At 38.5% G+C, this 20,482-nt stretch overlaps 1 protein-coding gene and 1 long non-coding RNA gene across 4 annotated transcripts in view; both read right to left on the bottom strand.

Annotated features, from left to right (window-relative positions):
- Positions 1-3,473: 3,473 nt before the first annotated feature.
- Positions 3,474-5,347, bottom strand: LOC121860152. Of its 3 annotated transcripts, none has more exons than XR_006087826.1 (4): positions 4,240-5,347; positions 4,093-4,172; positions 3,870-3,909; positions 3,474-3,583 (listed from the first exon to the last, which is right to left on the bottom strand). It is a non-coding gene; the product is annotated as an uncharacterized LOC121860152 (long non-coding RNA). The 3 variants fall into 3 exon arrangements; XR_006087824.1 differs by having other exon boundaries at positions 3,476-3,583; positions 3,870-3,949; positions 4,240-5,346; XR_006087825.1 differs by lacking the exon at positions 3,474-3,583 and adding an exon at positions 3,703-3,779 and having other exon boundaries at positions 3,870-3,949.
- A 12,055-nt stretch (positions 5,348-17,402) lies between these two features.
- LOC121860164 (endoplasmic reticulum mannosyl-oligosaccharide 1,2-alpha-mannosidase-like) overlaps positions 17,403-20,482 on the bottom strand; it is a gene marked incomplete in the record, with an annotated part of 67,180 nt that continues 64,100 nt past the window's right edge. The window contains 1 exon segment of the mRNA XM_042357221.1: positions 17,403-20,008. Coding sequence (XP_042213155.1) covers positions 19,790-20,008 — 219 coding nt within the window.

Here is a 20,482-nt window from a genome sequence, read left to right as displayed (position 1 = left end):
CATAGTTTGCACAAGAGATAAAATATTTAGTCTAGTGTAATACATTTGAGTACAAAGTGTGTACAGGAATGTTGCACAAAATTATGGCTTTTTCAAATTTAATTTACATTTAATATTTGTTTAATTTAAGTTTCTAGCAGTCCAAGGTGCTTTAGAGACACAGGAGGTGTATAATTAGTGGGTCAGAGGTGGATTGTATTGTTGAATTATTATTACCGGGACCTGACCTCGGTTGGTCCAGCAAAACGGATAATCCGGCAAGGCATTGGAACCAAGGGTGCCGGAAAATCAGTGGTGGACTTGTTTTTTATTTAACAAAGGCCAACTGACTTAGAACAAGAGAGGTTAGAGCCATCGCTTTGGCACGAAGTCTGCTGATTAGTCAGACACCATTTTAAAAAGGCTCCTGTCTCTAGCACACAGTTGTTGCACAGGACCTTATTAAATCTGGGGTTAATGGGTGTAATACAGGTAATGTACTCGTTCCTGGCTGACATAATATGAAGTTGTCTAAGGGCAGAGAACCTTCCAATAAGCAGCTTGTATAAGAGTTGCCTGGTAGAGCATAAACCCAAAATAACACAATGCATAAACCAAAAATAACAAATATATACCAAAAATAACACACAGCAGCATTATCCAGGAGTAAATGACTTTAGCATCTCAGCAGCAGAAGTAACTGTTGCTGTAGAAGCTGTACTACATATTCATGCAGATGTTGTAATTATGAAAGTTAGGAACCTGACAAGAAAGACTGCAAGAGACCACACAGCATGGAGAGCTGCCATCAGGTAACTGCAACTTACCCATGCAAGTATGAATAATGATGATGATGACGATGAGTACCTATGTTTCAGAAATTGTCTTAAGTTGATGGTCACATGTGAATTGGATGTTCTTGTGTTTTTAACTACCAGTTACAGTTTGTATAAAAATAAAAATATTTATATAAATTTTGGTTTTTCATTCATTAACTACAACAAAGAACACACCACACTGAGCCATTTGTACTAATTTTCATCTAATTTTGAGCCCTCCTTTTGTCAGTCTCCGGTTCAGGTGAGTCACTTAACATCTCCCCTTATATCCTCCACTAATATTCTATATCAATCACTGATGAACGAAAATGCAAAAGGGTTCAGTATTAAAAATCTAGTTTTCAAGGAGGTATATTGAAACACATGTAATAACACAAATCGTATATTGATACAATATACTGTACTAAGACAAAATCTCTTATATATTTTTTCCACTTCAACAATCTCTCCTACAATTTAACAATGAAATATTTTCTTTAATAATCATATATACAAAGTGCATTAGTTTTATTTAAGGAAATCAAAATTATCTTCATCTAATATACAGGTACAGTATAGTACAATATCTTCATGAATACAATGATATTTTCATACAAAAAATTAATTAATTTTCTAATGCAAAACATGAAATATACTAAGCCTATTTGTCATCTTGTAAAGTTACTATTATTATAAAAACTATGGTAAACAAATGGTTCTTTATTGAAATGCAGTACTGTCATCAATTGTGAATATTTCTCTCAACTGGAGAAACAGGGTTTTACCTGTGCTGAATTCAGAGCTTTAATACTTTGTTCACATTTTTGTTTTTGCTATGCCACTTCACTCAGGACCCAGGCTAGCAAACCCCTAGTCTCCACCTCACTTGGGACCCAGGCTAGCAAACCCCTAGTCTCCACCTTAATCAGGACCCAGGCTAGCAAACCCCTAGTCTCCACCTCACTCAGGACCCAGGCTAGCAAACCCCTAGTCTCCACCTCACTCAGGACCCAGGCTAGCAAACCCCTAGTCTCCACCTCACTTGGGACCCAGGCTAGCAAACCCCTAGTCTCCACCTCACTCAGGACCCAGGCTAGCAAACCCCTAGTCTCCACCTCACTCAGGACCCAGGCTAGCAAACCTCTGCCCCCCACCCCCCCCTTACCCCGAAGGAGATTAAACATTATACTTCAAAAGTTTTTAACACATGCACAAGAAAAACACACAACATATACCCTGCCCATAACAACAAATGTTATTACATTATGCTATGTAAACATTTTACCCTGAATATGTAAAACACAAAAGGCCAATTTAAGTCCTGGAGCTTCAAAATGTGTTTAAATCTCATGACCATAAACAACTACCAAACAGTGACAGTGCATATTTACTAACTAATGTTTGTTCAATAAATTGCAAATGACTGAAGCTGACCTCTGTATTATTACCTTTGGGAAAATTATGAACATATATTCTGTTCTTACCAAAAGAATTTATGTGTAATAATATCAACTAATCTACAGTACAGCAATTAATAATACCTGTACTGTATTACAATAATTATATACATTTTACCTGGTGATGTTAAAAGTTGCTATAGTTCATCTTTATTATATGTTTCAAGAAATTTGATAATACAGTATACAGTAACTTTGTCATATTACTATAAAAATAATAATTATTTAATAGTGCTGAGTATTGTAGCCTTAGTACTCCTTGGTTAGTATAAAGATTTTAAAGTCAATTCAGTTCATAACATCGTATGTCTTAATAAATATTTCTTTACATTAAATTTTCTTGTAAAAAGATACACACAATTACATTTAATCATTCACCTTTTGTTTGAACAGGAATTTTTTTTTAATTTAGTGACTGAATAAAATTATCCAACTGTCTTTTAAAGTTCATCTGGTAAATTCAGTTCCTGGAGTGGTGGCCCTATATAGAACCTGCCCCAACAGTTCCTGGAGTGGTGGCCCTATATAGAACCTGCCCCAACAGTTACTGGAGTGGTGGCCCTATATAGAACCTGCCCCAACAGTTCCTGGAGTGGTGGTTCCTGGAGTGGTGGCCCTATATAGAACCTGCTAACAGTTCCTGGAGTGGTGGCCCTATATAGAACCTGCCCCAACAGTTCTGGAGTGGTGGCCCTATATAGAACCTGCCCCAACAGTTCCTGGAGTGGTGGCCCTATATAGAACCTGCAACAGTTCCTGGAGTGGTGGCCTATATAGAACCTGCCCCAACAGTTCCTGGAGTGGTGGCCCTATATAGAACCTGCCCCAACAGTTCCTGGGTGGTGGCCTATATAGAACCTGCCCCAAGTTCCTGGAGTGTGGCCTATATAGAACCTGCCCCAACAGTTCCTGGAGTGGTGGCCTATATAGAACCTGCCCCAACAGTTCCTGGAGAACCTGTTCCTGGAGTGGTGGCCCTATATAACCTGCCCCAACAGTTCCTGGTGGTGGCCTATATAGAACCTGCCCCAACAGTTCCTGGGTGGTGGCCCTATATAGAACCTGCCCAACAGTTCCTGCCTGCCCCAACAGTTCCTGGAGTGGTGGCCCTATATAGAACCTGCCCCAACAGTTCCTGGAGTGGTGGCCTATAGAACCTGAACAGTTCCTGCCCCTGCCAGTTCCTGGAGTTCCTGGCCCTATATAGAACCTGCCCCAACAGTTCCTGGAGTGGTGGCCTATATAGAACCTGCCCCAACAGTTCCTGGAGTGGTGGCCCTATATAGAACCTGCCCCAACAGTTCCTGGAGTGGTGGCCCTATATAGAACCTGCCCCAACAGTTCCTGGAGTGGTGGCCTATATAGAACCTGCCCCAACAGTTCTGGAGTGGTGGCCTCTATAGAACCTGCCCCAACAGTTCCTGGAGTGGTGGCCTTATATAGAACCTGCCCCAACAGTTCCTGGGTGGTGGCCCTATATAGAACCTGCCCCAACAGTTCCTGGAGTGGTGGCCTTATATAGAACCTGCCCCAACAGTTCCTGGAGTGGTGGCCTTATAGAACCTAACAGTTCCCCCCTGCCCCAACAGTTCCTGGGTGGTGGCCTATATAGAACCTGCCCCAACAGTTCCTGGAGTGGTGGCCCTATATAGAACCTGCCCCAACAGTTCCTGGAGTGGTGGCCTTATATAGAACCTGGTTCCTGGGTGGTGGCCCTATATAGAACCTGCCCCAACAGTTCCTGGAGTGGTGGCCTTAGAACCTGCCCCAACAGTTCCTGGGTGGTGGCCCTATATAGAACCTGCCCCAACAGTTCCTGTGGTGGCCCTATATAGAACCTGCCCCAACAGTTCCTGGAGTGGTGGCCCTATATAGAACCTGCCCCAACAGTTCCTGGAGTGGTGGCCTTATATAGAACCTGAACAGTTCCTGGAGTGGTGGCCCTATAGAACCTGCCCCAACAGTTCCTGGGTGGTGGCCTGAACCTGCCCCAACAGTTCCTGGAGTGGTGGCCCTATATAGAACCTGCCCCAACAGTTCCTGGAGTGGTGGCCCTATATAGAACCTGCCCCAACAGTTCCTGGAGTGGTGGCCCTATATAGAACCTGCCCCAACAGTTCCTGGAGTGGTGGACTTAACTGCCAGAGATCATTTATATTTATTGCACAACAAAAAAACTTCACAGTGTGTGTGTGGGACATCAACCAGCTGATAGCCTGAACACTGTACACCGAGTACTCAATATATAGAGTGACTAGCCTAAAAATTTCAATAAAGTGATAGAAAGGAGAAATTGGTCATTTGGATGACATCTCATATGGGGAAAAGAACCTTTTCTATCTCTGGTTTTCTCCTAATGCCTGTCAAACTAAGGGAGTAACACAAATGAGATTTCGGTGGGTATGGGCATATACAGTGGTTCTTCGACCAACGAACACAATTGGTTCCACAGAGTCGTTCATTAACTGAAAATTTCGTTAACTGAATTTATTATTTCAATGGGATATTGGGTAATTGGTTCCAACTCATAGAAAAAGTACATACAAAGTACTGTATACCAGTAATAGAATTACCAAATCATTAAATATAAACCAAATACAGGACTGTACTGTACAGTATACTGTACAATAATAAATAAAAAACAATAGAATGCTGAATTTTAACTTACTTTGAGGTGTGTATGTCGTATTCCCGGCAGCTTTGTTTACATATCAAACAGCTGATTGTAAAGGCAGTCGATGATGACATGCCATATTCTTTACAGAGTGCATTGGTTCTAATGCCTTCTTCGCATTTCATAATAATTTTTGCACTGTATATTATCAATTTGTGAACTAAATTTTAGAAAGACCAATAATTTTAATGTAAAAATGAAAAAATATTCAAGAAACCAACAAACTGGATGTTCACTCCACTGTAAACAAAGTTAAACTGAGAAGCGGTGGTGGGTGATTCGATGAGCTGACTGGCGCACAAAAACTGTTCCCTGTACTGTATTTAGAATGACCAATAATTTTAATATAAAAAATGCAAAAATATTCAAGAGCACAGCTTTCTTGATATTTATTCCACTGGAAACGAATATAAACATAGAACCAATTACTGTTTTGGCGGACTAGCCGATCAGCTGATCCGCACAACAAAGCGTGTTTCTCGTAAGGCTGTCGTTAATCGAAGTTTTGTTCGTTAATGGAACTGAAAATCCTTATGGGAGCTAATTCGTTCACCGAAATTTCGTTAATTGGACTGTTTGTTAATCGGGGGACCACTGTACCTGTACAGTTTTCAAGCATGGGGTTCAAGCCAGCTTCGGCTTCTGAAAGCCATGCTTTTTGGATTTGGCTTTAGCTTTGAAATTTTCTAAAGGCTTCAAAGCCAAAGGCACAGCACTGGCTTTGGCTTGGAAGCCACAGGCATAGCATCAGCTTTGGCTTTAAAGCCAAAAAGCATAGCACCAGATTTGGCTTTGAAGCCAAAGGCATAGCAGTGGCTTTAGCCTCAAAGCCACTGGCCTGGCTTTGGGTTTTCATCTTTACACAAACTCCTTGATCATATTATATAATTGTATTTAGACCATATTAAATAAATATATCAAATTTGAGTGGATCCAAGGCAGAGCAATTTTGACCTGAATTGACAAGTGACATGGATTGTAATATCAGTGCAAAAATTACTATCCAGCATGTCAGTGACCAGGGCTGATATGCAAACATATTGTCACAATTCAATCAAGTCAGAATTTCCACCCTAAGTAGTGCCATGGAGGGTAAACTTTAGGAGAGGTCAGGCCAGATGAAAGTTGACCATGTGACCTTGATTTGACTTTAAATGAACTGAGACCCACATTAACATCACAAGTTATCCCAACTGGTCTATTCTCACAAGGACCAAACCTGAATATTGGAAGAGATCAAAGATACCAAACGGTTGTGACCTGACATTATCTCACTTTGTACCTTTGAAAATCTTATGTTGATTCATTCCAAATGTTTATCACTGATCTGTGTCTGTAAATTACTATGTTATGTATTATGGATAAATTAAATTTAGTAAGTCAAATTGTTAATATAAGTAACCTTTCTCAGTATATGGGGAGTCAAAACTTATCCTCAAGGAGAATCAGCGTATCTCAAAGCCTTGCTGCAACTTATAATTACCTTCAACATGTAAGATAATACAGTATATTATGTAAATAATAATGTTCAAGTTTCATGAAGCCTTGAAAAGCCATGGCTTTGGCTTCATGACTTTTTTCAATGTTTGGCTTCAACTTTGTGACATTCCCATGGTTTCAGCTTTGAAGCCAGAAGCTTGGCTTTGTCTCCATCAAACAAATCAATAAAATGATTGGTAGAATTCAAATCAATCATACTGTATGTTAACCTCAAATTACCTTGAACAAGGATGGAATGGCCAACTGGAGAACCTGTGCACCAAAAATACTGCCTGATGTAAATAAAGAAGATTGATACTGAATTCCTGTTGTCCAATAGAACCCATTCTCATTACAGTGCTAGTCAATTTTTGGGTCTTGGCTATAACCCACTGACAGGTTCTACTTGTGAACAGAATTTCAGGGTCAATTCTCCATTTCAAGTTCAAAAATTTTTTGCCATGTGACTCATTATTGAATGCCCCAGCTAGATCAGTAGGAGATGGCAGTGTTACAAATGTTCTGAAGACTAGGAGGACAAGTATTCTACTAGAGTTAACTCAACTACAGAGGAAGTGGGTACAGAAAGAGTACCAATTCTGTCCCTCTTCTTATCATATACTTTATTAAAGTTACTCAAAAGCTTTCAGATCCAGGTCCCCAAAATCAGGACAGCGCAGTGTTCCTCAGAGACAGGTTGAGTGAAGTCACCACCAAGTCCCATGAACCAGTACCATACAGGTCAGTATAAAAGATGAGGAAGCAAATGGAAAGGTGAGCCATACCAATTAACACCAAAGGAACCCATACCACAATCCATTCATAGGAAGTGTGAGAGCCATTACTGGATACACAATGAGATATTTGTCTTAATATTGTTTTAATTTGATTCCATATTATGTTTACTATTGCAAGCTTCCTTTTGTCGAATATAAACAAACACAATGCCATCACACTGCACAAAACCTGATGAGCTCCTGTAAATGCACTAGTGAAGGGGACTGTACACCCACTAAAAAATTATTCGGCACCCGTGTCATATTGTATCACTCCGTAAGGGTGCCGAATAATTTTTTTAGTGGGTGTACATCCATACCAAACCTATGCTACATAACAAAATCTATGAAAACACATAACCACAAAAACTAAACAAGAAGCCTCTGAAACAGAAATTACAGACCTAAAATAGTACTGTACAGGTATATCCTCCCATCTTCTGACACAAAAGACTTAAGAGGAATTGGATGTGGCTTCAGTTAATAGCTTAAGCTTCCATATGAACTTAAATTAATGGGTAATAGGGCAAGGGGTAATTATATATCTGCCTCCAAAAGTCCTAATGTACAGTATTGTATATGGATAACACATTCCTCCCATAGGACACAAGTGCAACAAAACATGAAACAAACCCACCGAAGGATTAGTCCCAGAGATTGGATCCAAGAAAAGGATGTGTCGTCTAACCTAACCTCCCCACCTCAATCAGCAGTGAGCTAGTAAACTTAAGGTGTTACTTTCTCAATGATGCACCAAGTTCTATATGCTTCTAGGCCACTTGGAATGAATCCTGAGTTAATAACACCATCCACATCATATATCAGAAATTAACTGATACAGATAATTGATGCCATATATATATATATATATATATATATATATATATATATATATATATATATATATATAATATATATATATATATATATATATATATATATATATATATATATATATATATATATATATATATATATATATATATATATATATATATATATATATATATATATATATATATATATATATATATATATATATATATATCTTGATAAAATCACACGGGAAAATGGAAACAACGGAGCACCTTAGCTTTTGTCTTTATTCAAGACATCTTCAGAGGCAACTGGATTACATGAACAGAGAGAGGCTTAAATATACAGGGTGACCTTAAAAACATGAGGTCAGGTCATAATGATGTCATCCACTAATCCCTACACCAACACTGCAGCTCAGAATCAAACAACATAAGTATAATATCAAAATAGCATCTGAAAGCAGTGCCTTGTTCGTTCATGTTAGGAATAATAATCACCCCATTGCTTGGGAAAAAAGCTTAGAAGTATTTAAATCATCTTGTGTCACAGAAAGACTTCTTGTTGAAGCTAGTTTGATTAAGGAATTAAAATCAATAAACCTTAGTGATGGTCAGTTCAAAACTGATAATAAGTTACATAAATTTATTTGTCAGTGGCCCAAGGTTAAAAATGCTTTGAAAACCTTTGATCTAGATGTATGATAGTTATTTTGTGGGTCCCTTATTTTTGACCTGACCTGACTAGTCACGTCACCCCCCTTCTCTTAAGCTCCTCTACGTGTGTGTTGGTGTAGGGATTAGTGGATGACATCATTATGACCTGACCTCATGTTTTTAAGGTCACCCTGTATATTTAAGCCTCTCTCTGTCCATGTAATCCAGTTGCCTCTGAAGATGTCTTGAATAAAGACGAAAGCTAAGGTGCTCCGTTGTTTCCATTTTCCCGTGTGTTTTTATCAAGATTTATCTTATCCACGTTTTCATTGTGGATTTACATGAAATATAAATATGTGTGTGTGTGTGTGTGTGTGTGTGAAATGTGATGGCAAACAACAAAGAAATGTAATTGTGAAGAACTACAGAAAAATTTCTGTCAGCTTCAGAATGGTCAAAGGAATGGTTAAGATTAAATGTCACAAAATGAAAAAGGATGCAATGAGGTTGTACCAACAATAAGGAGGTATTATATCACATGTCCCAAAGGGATGAAGAAACAGCATTAATGGATAACAAGTGTGAAAAGAAAACCTGGGTGTGTTTGTTGACAATGAAATGAAGTTCTCAGATTATTGTGGGATGAAGGTGAATCAAGCGATTAAGCTATTTGGTCTTATAAGGGAAGGGCATTTACATATCTAGATAATCCTTGTAACACTTTACAAAATTGAGGTGGTTCCTTGTTTGGAGTAATATTATCCTGTCTGGTCCCTGACATATGCTAGAGACTGTCAGTTGAATGAAAACACATCTAAAGGAGAGATACCAGACTGGTGCCTTCACTGCAGCACTTCAGGTATCTGGAGAGCCTGCAGTTACCTAACTTATACTATAGGTGCTCAAGGGCTAACTTTGAAGTTTATAAAAACCTCAGCGGATATTATTCAGTTGAATGTTCATACCCTAACCTGGCGGATACCTGCCCCACTAGGGGGTATGGCTTAAAGTTGATGAAGCCACAAGTTCAGAAAACAGTCAGGGCAAAATTTTTTGGAGTGAAGGAACTCTTGGAATAATATGCCAGAGAGTGTTGTGATGACACCGAGTGTGAGCTGATTCAAGAATTATCTTGACCAACACTGACACAGGTACATATACATTCTAGAACCAGTACATGCACAGTACTTGCCAACAGTGCCTAACAGAGATGTGGCCGACTGCTCAAGCGGCTAAGAGCCAATCAGTGATGAAGAGGGTAAAAGTAAAAAAAGTTGTCAATTATGATTTAATGAAAATCCTAACCACTGAAACTTTTGCCAAAGTCAATATGCACACACACACAAACACATTGATGCTTCCTCGAGATAATTACAACTGTCTGACCATACTGCGTTCACATCTTGTCATAAGCCATAAAGTTAAAACATTTAAAATAATCCAGACAATTGATAAATGTCTCAATCAAAATTTTCCAAAATCTTAAAACTAAGCTAATAAACTCAAGTACTGTATTCTATTTACCGACAGAAAAAACAAGGACTCAAAGAAAAGAGGAGAGTGACAAAGATGGCTTTGGTAAGTTATACTGGTGGGCAAAAGAAATCTATCAATCCAACAACAATTGGTTTGTCAAGATATTGCATTAAGACATTTTACAGGAGTGGCAGTCACTGAGTACACACAGTACAGCACATACTATGAGTTTCATAAACTTCAATGTGGAGAAGAACTTTATGAACCTTCTTAAATTTTTGACCATACAGTGATATATACTGTAATGATATACGGTAAAAATGGCTGCCCCTCGTGTTCGTGGATAGTCTGCCCAAGGGCCACCTGGCGTGAATTTGTTTAAGGTGTAGAAGCAGTCGCCAACACATCAACCACACCCCAGGTTAGCCAAACACATGACCCAGTGTCAAGGAATAATCCGAGAAGACCAGACAATTCACCAACTGCACTAGTTAGCCATTACTCCAAAACACAATCCATAAATTGATTAACATCCTGTCTCCAATAACAGTTGGGTAGTGATATATCTTTGCTAATCTACTAATTTCAAAGAGAGGTTCTGTTTGTGAAGTAATAATAATAATAATAATAATAATAATAATAATAATAATAATAATAATAATAATAATAATAATCACCTAACCCTCTTCAGCAATATTTCGCACCACAGGATGAACTTTCAAACTGAAAATATTTTGACATATTGAAAAATAAAATTTATGCACCATGCTTTTTCTTGTTTCTCTTCTGCTCCCATTATCTTCCCTTTCCCTCTTACATAACACTGTCTACTATAATCTGGTACAGTATATCACTGAGTCACCATTACAGTTCTCCTCTTCTAAAATGTGGTTTTTCATGAGTGTAAGAAAAAGTTGTGCATTACTAATATCATAAATAAATTTAAGAGGACAATGTTTTGGCAAGAGTTTTTGAGCTGTGGTGCTTGGCAATATTCTTTGGAGACCCATGATGTGAGATATTTGTAAAGAAGACAAATTTTTATATAAATCATTGTAAACTAATGGCAGCAAACTGTCCACTCAATAACTCTTGTGCAAAATAAATTATTTCCTTTGTGATTGCTATATAAAAATAGCTGGTCAGACTTGAAGAGTGAAGAACATTATTTTATCTTTCAGATGGTCATTCTTCCACATCAGCTCCACATTTTCTAAAAATATCTCATCAAGCAAATTTCTACTTCATTCACCTTAAAATATATAACAAATGTTAGCAATACAAAATCAAATGCTCCATTCCATAAGAAAGTACATTGTCATGTAAACCTCAATGAATGTAAATCACAGTTGCAACTTAGAAATTTTGTCAAAAAACTGAATTCTTCCTTATATGTCTAAGCATTACTTAATGTTACACTTCATCTATGCAATTCGTTTCAATATTTATCTATCCTCAACACCTTTTGTGTTACCAACTGCTGCTCAATTAATCTTATAACTACTATATCCACATTCCTTTCCTCTTATTTCATACACCATCTTCTCAGGTTTTAAATAACCACCATTCTACTGGTCACTCTATCTATTCATTTTGTTAATGCCCTTTGTGACACCCACACTTAAACAAAATCATATATTTAACAAGTATTGTCACCAATACATCTGCTTGCTGACATGCATATATGTTGACCATCAACAACTTACTCATGCATTCTTAAGCAAGTACTGATGGACGGAGATGTATTTAAATAAAACAATGGATTTGTACAAGTGCTACAGGTGTTCCCTATGGCTGGCACATATTTCACAAATGAGTAGTATGGCATATGCTCAGTAGTCTTTCATTTATGGTTACATCATTGTATGGGCTCCATTATAAAAACTGATTTATTCTCAAGCTCAAATTATGGGTGACAACACCAAGGTAGTTAAATTATTGATCACTCATAATATTAAACCAGAACTGAATATCATCTACTGCCATACAAAATACTTTTTGAAGACAACCAACTTGGTGGCATATAATTGTTTATAACTTACACATATCAAAAACAAAAATAGCTTTAACACTGTACAACAATTTGCATAAAGAAAAAATATATCCTGTTCAGAAGAACAATCTTAGAAAAACACTGCATTAAAAATATGAACTGTGGGGACCAATATAGCTCTTAAAAATAATGGCATGTTATGTATCCTCATATGAAGTTCTGAATACTAGAATATTCAGACCTTCACAACAACAATATCACAGTTTACCTGCTTATCTCTAGTACTTAAATAGTGTTGTAAAGCAGACATTTTTTATTGGAATTATATGGGTTAATGAAAAAAACAATGAAGAATTTTCTTATGAAATCCCATTTTATAGTTGTGGGAAGGAATTAATTGACTTGTGACATTTGCCAGAGTACCTCATGATAGTGGCTGCATTGTTCAAGAGCCTATCTGGATTCTTGAGGGAAATGTACTGTCCATTTGGATCCATGTATGACTGCAAAACAGTACTTGAAGTTTACTCTGCCCCTGGGTCATTGGCTGCTCTGAATGTCTGCAAGTTAACAGGTACACTGGGATGAACACTGAACTGGTTGTTTAGACTCAAACACCCCTGTCATAAACTTGGAGATCAGACAAACTTTACAATTTTTTGCCTTTAAGATACCCACTTAGGTGAGAGGGAAGGGTTCACATCAGTGACATATTCTTTGGACAGATAATTAGATTTTATACCTAAATCTATCAATTTATGACCAGTAAGATACCAAATCAGATAGGAAAAGAATGGAGGAAGTCATATACCAAGGAACCAACTGAGAAAACCCCAGGAAGTACTCACCTCTAATGTCAAGAGGACCATGACAATACAACTAACACACATTAAAACTTTCCCAGCGGCAGTCATAGCGTCACCCAACCATTGGCCACTAATAGTCAAGGATACAGGTATTTCCTCTTACTCCACCAACTTCCCTAAGTTTACTACATGCACCACTTACCAAGATATCTACACATTAAGCAGCTACTTCTTCTTCCAGTTCAAGTGAAAAATAGAAGAGAAAAATGTTTTATTTAGTAGGGAAAGTTAAAATTTGAGGTGAACTTAACCATGAAGTGTGTCAGTTAGGACATGATTTATAGCCTGAAGGATGACAAAAAATTTACTCTCATTATACCGGAAACAAAAATAAACAAAACAGAAAAAATATTCCTTTAAATACCTGTATAGCATATGGTAATCACCAGTAATTAACCCTAAAACCCCAAGTGACATTCCTGAACATTCTCTTAAAGAGACCCCAGGTGATGTTCCTGAACATTCTAATTTTCGCTGCATATTTTGAGTGTCCAGGTGGGAGGAAAGACTTTGTATGGAATATTTGTCAAATTGGCAACTCAAATCATGTGCATTAGTCTCAACACTCATGCCTCATGGTCAGTTACCAGCCAGGTATTATGAGGGATGCACATCCTTAGACCTCTCTTATACAGTGAACCCTCGCTTTACGCGGTTTCACTTTACGCGTTTCTATATTTACGCGGTACCTCGCCAGAACCGGAATTCCCACTTTACGCGGTGCATCTACTCATATACGAGGGTGAAGTATAATTTTTTTATTTGGCTCATAAAATTCATACAAATTACCCAGCCAGAATATAATTTACATTGCTGGAATTCTTACAATTTGATGATCATTTTGAATATAAACATCATAGATTTTGCATTAGACATACAAATTTTAGATCTAATGTAAGTATTTTGTTTACTCTGAGTAAATATGTTATCTTTTGTGCAAAATATATGACATTTATATTCAAAATATTCCTGATCTTACAAGGAATCCAGCAATGTCAATTATATTATCCTAATTTTAGTTTGAGGTATTATTTATTACTATACCTTAATATCTAGTGGTTTCCCCCAATAATTTCTCAGAGAGGGAAGAGCCAGCGAGTGTAGTGTGAGAAGAGGGGGAGGGAGTTGAGTCCATTATTTGAATGGACATTAACTTGGCGACTGTATTTCTCTATTTCTCTTAAGTATTAATTGTGTGCATGTACCATCATAAAATTAAGATGTTATTTTTACTAGATCATAGGTATTGTGTCGTAAAAAGTGGAGTTTGGGGGTCAGCCGGTCTCTATTTCAATTAATCCCATATGTTATGTTGTTCACTTTATGCGTTTCTCACTTTACGCGGGCCTCCGTGGGTTGAATTAACCGCGTAAAGTGAGGGTTCACTGTAACCCATCTCACTCTTTCACACCCAAGCAAAGGCATTTGCTTGACAGTAATGCTGTTTGTCATGAGTTGCTTGATTGAGTGGCACTGATATAGTATTGGGTGATGAAGACAGTGCTAGGGAGGAAACAGAACCCAGATGATGTCGAGTTTGTTGAGGCTGTGATAGGCATACAGACAATGGCACTCCCTCCCCACCAGCCACCGTGAACTGCGGCACAAAGATATGGCAAATTGGTGCAAGGAGTTGCCATGTGCATTCCATGTTAAAATGGCTTCCTCACAATCAAGAGGTACTAAATTCAGTATAAGTACATACATATAAATAGTGTTTATACAGTAGAAGACTAAAAATCCGGACTGCTTGGGGATTGGGTCAGTCCGGATTTTCGGATTTTCCGGATTCTCAGGCAGTACTTTTAAAATTCAAATTTAAGGAGGAATAAAGAAGAGATGAACAGGTACAGCAATATCTAACTGTCTAATACCATGACGAGTCTTGAAATTCCTAAGCCATCCATCACTAAATGAGCACTCTGATTCAGTGTTCATTTGCTACTTAAAAGACTTTGCTTTGGCATAAGCATCGGCCCAGAAATTGCCATACCTTCTGATCGTTTTAACAAAAACCATTCGTGCAACACTTTGTCAAGATTTTCTAATTTTGGCCAATGTAAACTTTTTCTTTCAGCAATTTTATTGTACGGCTCAGAAGAAGCTGTGAATTCTAGAATTTTATTCTTTGCCTTTTTTATATCATAAATTGTAGACTTTCCAATGTCGTATGTTTCCATTAGAATAGTATTGCTCACACCACGTTCTAGTTTCTTAATTATTTCAAATGTGTCACTCAATTTCAACATGTTCTTCTTTCTCTTCACACAACGAAGTTTATTTACTTTAGGAGCCATTATTATGGGCTTGTAAATACGTACAGTATGCTATATATGGTAAATGGAAAGAGTAGGACATAATATGACATACATTGTCACAGTTTGATTGCTCGTTTTAAAGTGGCGACCGCGTGGTCACTTGTTGTCCCTGTGCAGCTGTGGCACTCACGCATGTGCAAATACACACAAAAGCCCGCTAAATTTAAAAAGTTTGAGAGTTTTCGAAAAGTCCGGATTCTCATGTGGTTCGGATTTCTGGCATCCGGATTTTTGGACTTTTACTGTATTTGAAAATAATGATAAGTTTTGTGCTGCCTAAATATTCCTACTGTTCAGTACTTTATAATCCTTTTGAGGAAAACAGAAATATTTTGTAATAGCTATAAGATAAAAATATGATATAAAAGTGCCTTCAAGTAAGAATTGTGTGCTGTAAGTCTATGTCACCTTCACTTCCCGCTCACTGTGGGCTGGGGGCAGTAGCTTCAAACAAGACAACTTTCATCTTTTTACTTTTTACTTTTATCCTCTTCGCCACTGATCGGCTTGTTAGCCGCTTGGGCGATCGGTCACGACTCTTTTCCTTTATATTCTTCACCAAAAGGTCGGCTCGCTAGCCGCCCGGGCGATCGGTCACGTCTCTGTCACGCACTGTTGGCAAATACTGGGCATGCACCGGCTCCTGAATGTACCTGAACCCGCTCCAGTGTTGGTCAAGTCTTCTCTTGAAAGAGCTCACACTCGGTGCCGTCACAACACTTTCTGGTAGATTGTTCCAAGAGTTTACAACCCTCACTCCGAAAAAGTTTGCCCTCACGGTTTTCCGGACTTGCGGCTTCTTCAATCTTGAGCTGTGACCCCTTGTGGGGCGAGCGTCCGCCAGCTCCAAGTAAGGACACTCAACTGAGTAGTGCCCCCTGAGATGCTTATAAACCTCAACTAGGTCCCCCCTTGCCCGTCTGTAGTATAAGCTAGGCAAGTTCAGGCGCTCCAATCTCTCAGGGTAGCTGAGATGCCGAAGTGCAGGCACCAGCTTGGTGGCCCTCCTTTGAACATTTTCAACCAACTGACAGTCCCTAGCATATCTCGGGGACCAGATGGGGTGACAGTACTCCAGATGGGGAAGCACTTCACTCCTGAAGATCGTCACGAGGGACGGACCGTCTAGATATCTGAACGACCTTCTTATAAGACCCAATAATTTATTTGCCTGATTTACCTTCTTCTCACAATGGCCCGAGAACTTCAGCTCATTGTCAACATACACACCTAGGTCCTTCTCACACACAGTCTCAACTAGTACATTTTCTTCATCCCGTTGGGACATATGGTACGCCTCCTTACCGTTGGTACGCCCCAGGTGCATCCTCTTACACTTCGTGACATTGAATCTCAGCAGCCATTCCTTCGACCATTCCTGGAGCCCACAGAGGTCCTTCTGCAGCTCTTCACAGTCCGCTTGGTTCTTAATTTCCCGAAATAACTTGGCGTCATCGGCAAACATTTGTATGGAGGAGTGTACAACGTCAGGCATATCATTTATGAAACAAACAAACAACAGCGGGCCCAATACACTACCCTGCGGTACCCCACTTGTTACAGGTACAGATGACGATTTCGTGCCATTAATCACCACACATTGCTTGCGGTCATGTAGAAAGTCTTCTATCCACGCTAGGACATTTCCCCGAATTCCGTACCCTTCCAGTTTGATTTTCAGCCTTTCGTGGGGTACACTGTCGAAAGCCTTGGCAAAATCTAGGTAAATATTGTCGATATTACCACCCCGTTCTAGAATATGGGTCCAAATATCCAATACCTTGAGCAATTGTGTCAAGCAAGAGCGCCCCGGCATAAAACCGTGTTGGCAATCTTTTACAAGGTTGTTTCGTAGTAGATGTTCCATCGCTGCATCTCTGATAATACTCTCAAGTACTTTACATATTATGCTGGTCAGGCTCACCGGTCTATAGTTGTTCGTGGAGTGCCTATCGCCCTTCTTGAAGATAGGACTCACATAAGCCACTTTCCATTCACTGGGGACCATTTGTTCATCCAGGCATTTACAAAACAGAATCTTCAGGGGCTCTGCAAGCTCGTTGCACAGCTCCCTTAGCACTCTAGGATGCACCATGTCAGGTCCAGGACTCTTATGGACCTTTAGCCTGGACAGTTTATTTCTAATACCCTCTTCTGTGAACACAATGTGGGTCAGTGCTGTGTCGAACCGTCTGTCCTCAAACGCAGGAATCACTCCACACTGCTCATCAACACTTCAGACAACTATTCAACCATGCTGCAATGAAAGTTGAATCTAAGTACATTCATCTGATATTTTTCTTATATCGATTAACCCATTTATAAGGTGACATTGGATTTATTAATTTTTGTATTATTTTAGTTTTTAATACCGAAATATGCCCATGTGGAGGGTTCAGCACGTCTTACGAAGCCCGGGCTTCTCAGGGTTAATATTCATACAAACCATTATACAACAAAACATCAATATCCCATAATTCAAGGGACAATGAACCTCATCATATCTGTGTAGGAAGGCAGAACATAAACTCCCGACTGCCTTTGCCAGAACTATAAACAAATTATTGTGCCTTTTACGGTTATTAATAAATTTATTTATGATTATTGATATTAATGGAAAACGATACAGTATTACAATAATTGAACCATAAAATTAAAATCAAGGGGTAAATACCTATATTATACCAAATATGAATGTAAAAATAAATCAATTATATATCAAGAAACGTGTGAAAAGAAGCGACAAACAAAATATAGCCCATAGCTTGGAGACAACTAAGCACAAGTGACTATAGATGACAGTTGCTTCCTCAGGCGGTACAATGAACATATTAGCAGCATTTCTGATTCATTGTCTTTATTCCTTGCAATATAATTATCTCAAATACTAAAGATAAATGTTGTGACTGTACTCACTAAGAGTTAAAAGCCTACTAAGAATGTTATACATTAAACAAATATTAATTCTTCAAAACAATGAAGGTTGTCATGTATAGCACTTACATTAAAGAAGCAAGAAATGTTGGAGGCAGGAGAAATTGACTGATTGATTGTGGTAATTATATCCCTGGTGACGCAACAGCTTAGGTCATATGTCGTTGAATTAAAATAAAGGCTTAGAAAACTAAAATCAAATAATGCAAAAGGTAAAAATATAAATAGTAAATGCCACAGAGCTTTAGTAAAAACAATTTAAACATTAATAGATAAAACTCAGAGCGTTTGTAGCAGGCCGGCTTCCTCCACGAAGGAGAGGACATCCCCTCCCATGCTACCCACTCCCCCAGCACCAAAGAGAGACAAAAACACCCATCTGCCCCCCGGCACTGGGAGAGGTGCTTACTACGATGATCTCTGAGACTGGGGCACTTCACCAAGAGGTGTTGAACAGTCAATTGGATCAGACAGTTATCACAATGGGGAGGGGGGGGGGGCAATCTGCATTAAAAAAAACATGAGTCAGTCTCACGTGGTCAATACGGCATGGCAATCCCTGATACCCCCAGGCACCTAAATCTGGGTGGATGTTGCGGAGCTTGTTTGCTCCGACAGCATTCCACCTACATTGCCAACTCAAGAGGATGGCAGTTCTTATTACTGATATGCCATAAGGCGAGAAGCAGCTGCTGTTACCACAGCATCAGCAGGCTCATTCCCCTTCTCCCCCACACGAGCAGGTGAGAAGGAGGCTAAAACCACTTTGAGTAAACAATGAGAAATGCAACCGATCACCAGCCACTGTTTAGAGTACCTTGAGTAATACAACAATAGAATACTGAACAAAGTTTGATTAACATATTATAATTTATGGATACAGTAAATAAAATTATCTTTATGAAATATATTCTATATGCAGTGGGTAACATCTTTGTGGGGGATGTCACAAATGCATGGGTTGCATGCTACCACACAATGGCTCAAATGTTTACATCAGGAATGGATCTGGTTTCTTCTAAGGAATCAATTTTGAAAATAATGACAAAAACTTATTCCTTTTCATTTTTGGTCTCTCTCTCTGTGCGTGCAGTGCATGCATGTGTGTGCATGCATGCATGTCCGTGTGTGTGTGTGTGAGCCAAAACCTGTACAGTAATGCCATGAAGATTGATACATTCACCTTACTGTAAACTATAGGGCGATTCAAGTAAGTGTGAAGGATATTGTCTGATTTGAGTCAAGAGAACTAGTTCAGAATTCATCTTGGTGTACCGACTGACCCATTATCTTCTGAAACAGTGAACAAAACAGGGTTGAAGCATGTTTCCTATGCCATGGTTAGATTGGGCAAAGAGATGTGCATTGATCCAATCAGACACTGTATCTACCTCAAGAATGTAGATAACATCCTGAGTAACACCTACAGATGTCTCACAGGTTACTTGGTGATGATTCATAGGCTAAAGAAGAACCATTCATTTACCATAATTTGCAGCATAAATAAGATAAAAATACTGGGTGTTTATGATGTGACTTGTATGAGACTAGTTAGAATATATTGGCAATGGATGAGCTTCACTGTTGAATACCCATTTGTCTACACTATATGCACTCTGATTCTCCATGAATAACAGATAGAGATATTTTAAAGTCTCCCCAAGAAAAAATGACTCCATCTTATCTTTTGGTTTGGTATCCGTAGCACTTCGCACATTGCCTATTGATGTATATCCATTTTCAACCCTGCAGTGAGTTTCTATTCCCTGTAAAGAAAGAAAAAAAATACAGAATTATACATGCATACTGTACATACGTACTGTACATACATACACATATACAGTAAAGCCTCAAATAACGACGTTAATGTGTCCTCCAATATTGCAGTGCGAGGTGAATCGTCTTATCGCGAATCATTAATTACCATTAAAATAAAGCAATAATAATGATATGTGTTCCCAAGTGTGACCTTTTCATATCTTTTGTGTGGCTTTTTACCCTCTTTTCCCCCCAATACAATACAATTAATGAAAATTGCAAACTATATTATTTAAATCATGTTTCTGAATGCACCTTATACAATATAAATGAATAAATAATATGGTCACACAAGAGGAGATGGGATGCCATTGTTTTCGTTTGTGTTTACAACCGGGAGTCCAGGACGATAGTTCTACACGAGAAAATGAAAAAAGAAGACCCTGGTTGTAGCTGTAGTAAAATTTAATGTAAAAACAATG

Source organism: Homarus americanus, unplaced genomic scaffold, assembly GCF_018991925.1.
Source record: "Homarus americanus isolate GMGI-L3 unplaced genomic scaffold, GMGI_Hamer_2.0 scaffold5831, whole genome shotgun sequence".
Classification (NCBI taxonomy): Eukaryota; Metazoa; Arthropoda; class Malacostraca; order Decapoda; family Nephropidae; genus Homarus; species Homarus americanus.
This window is presented reverse-complemented; position numbering and strand designations above follow the sequence as displayed.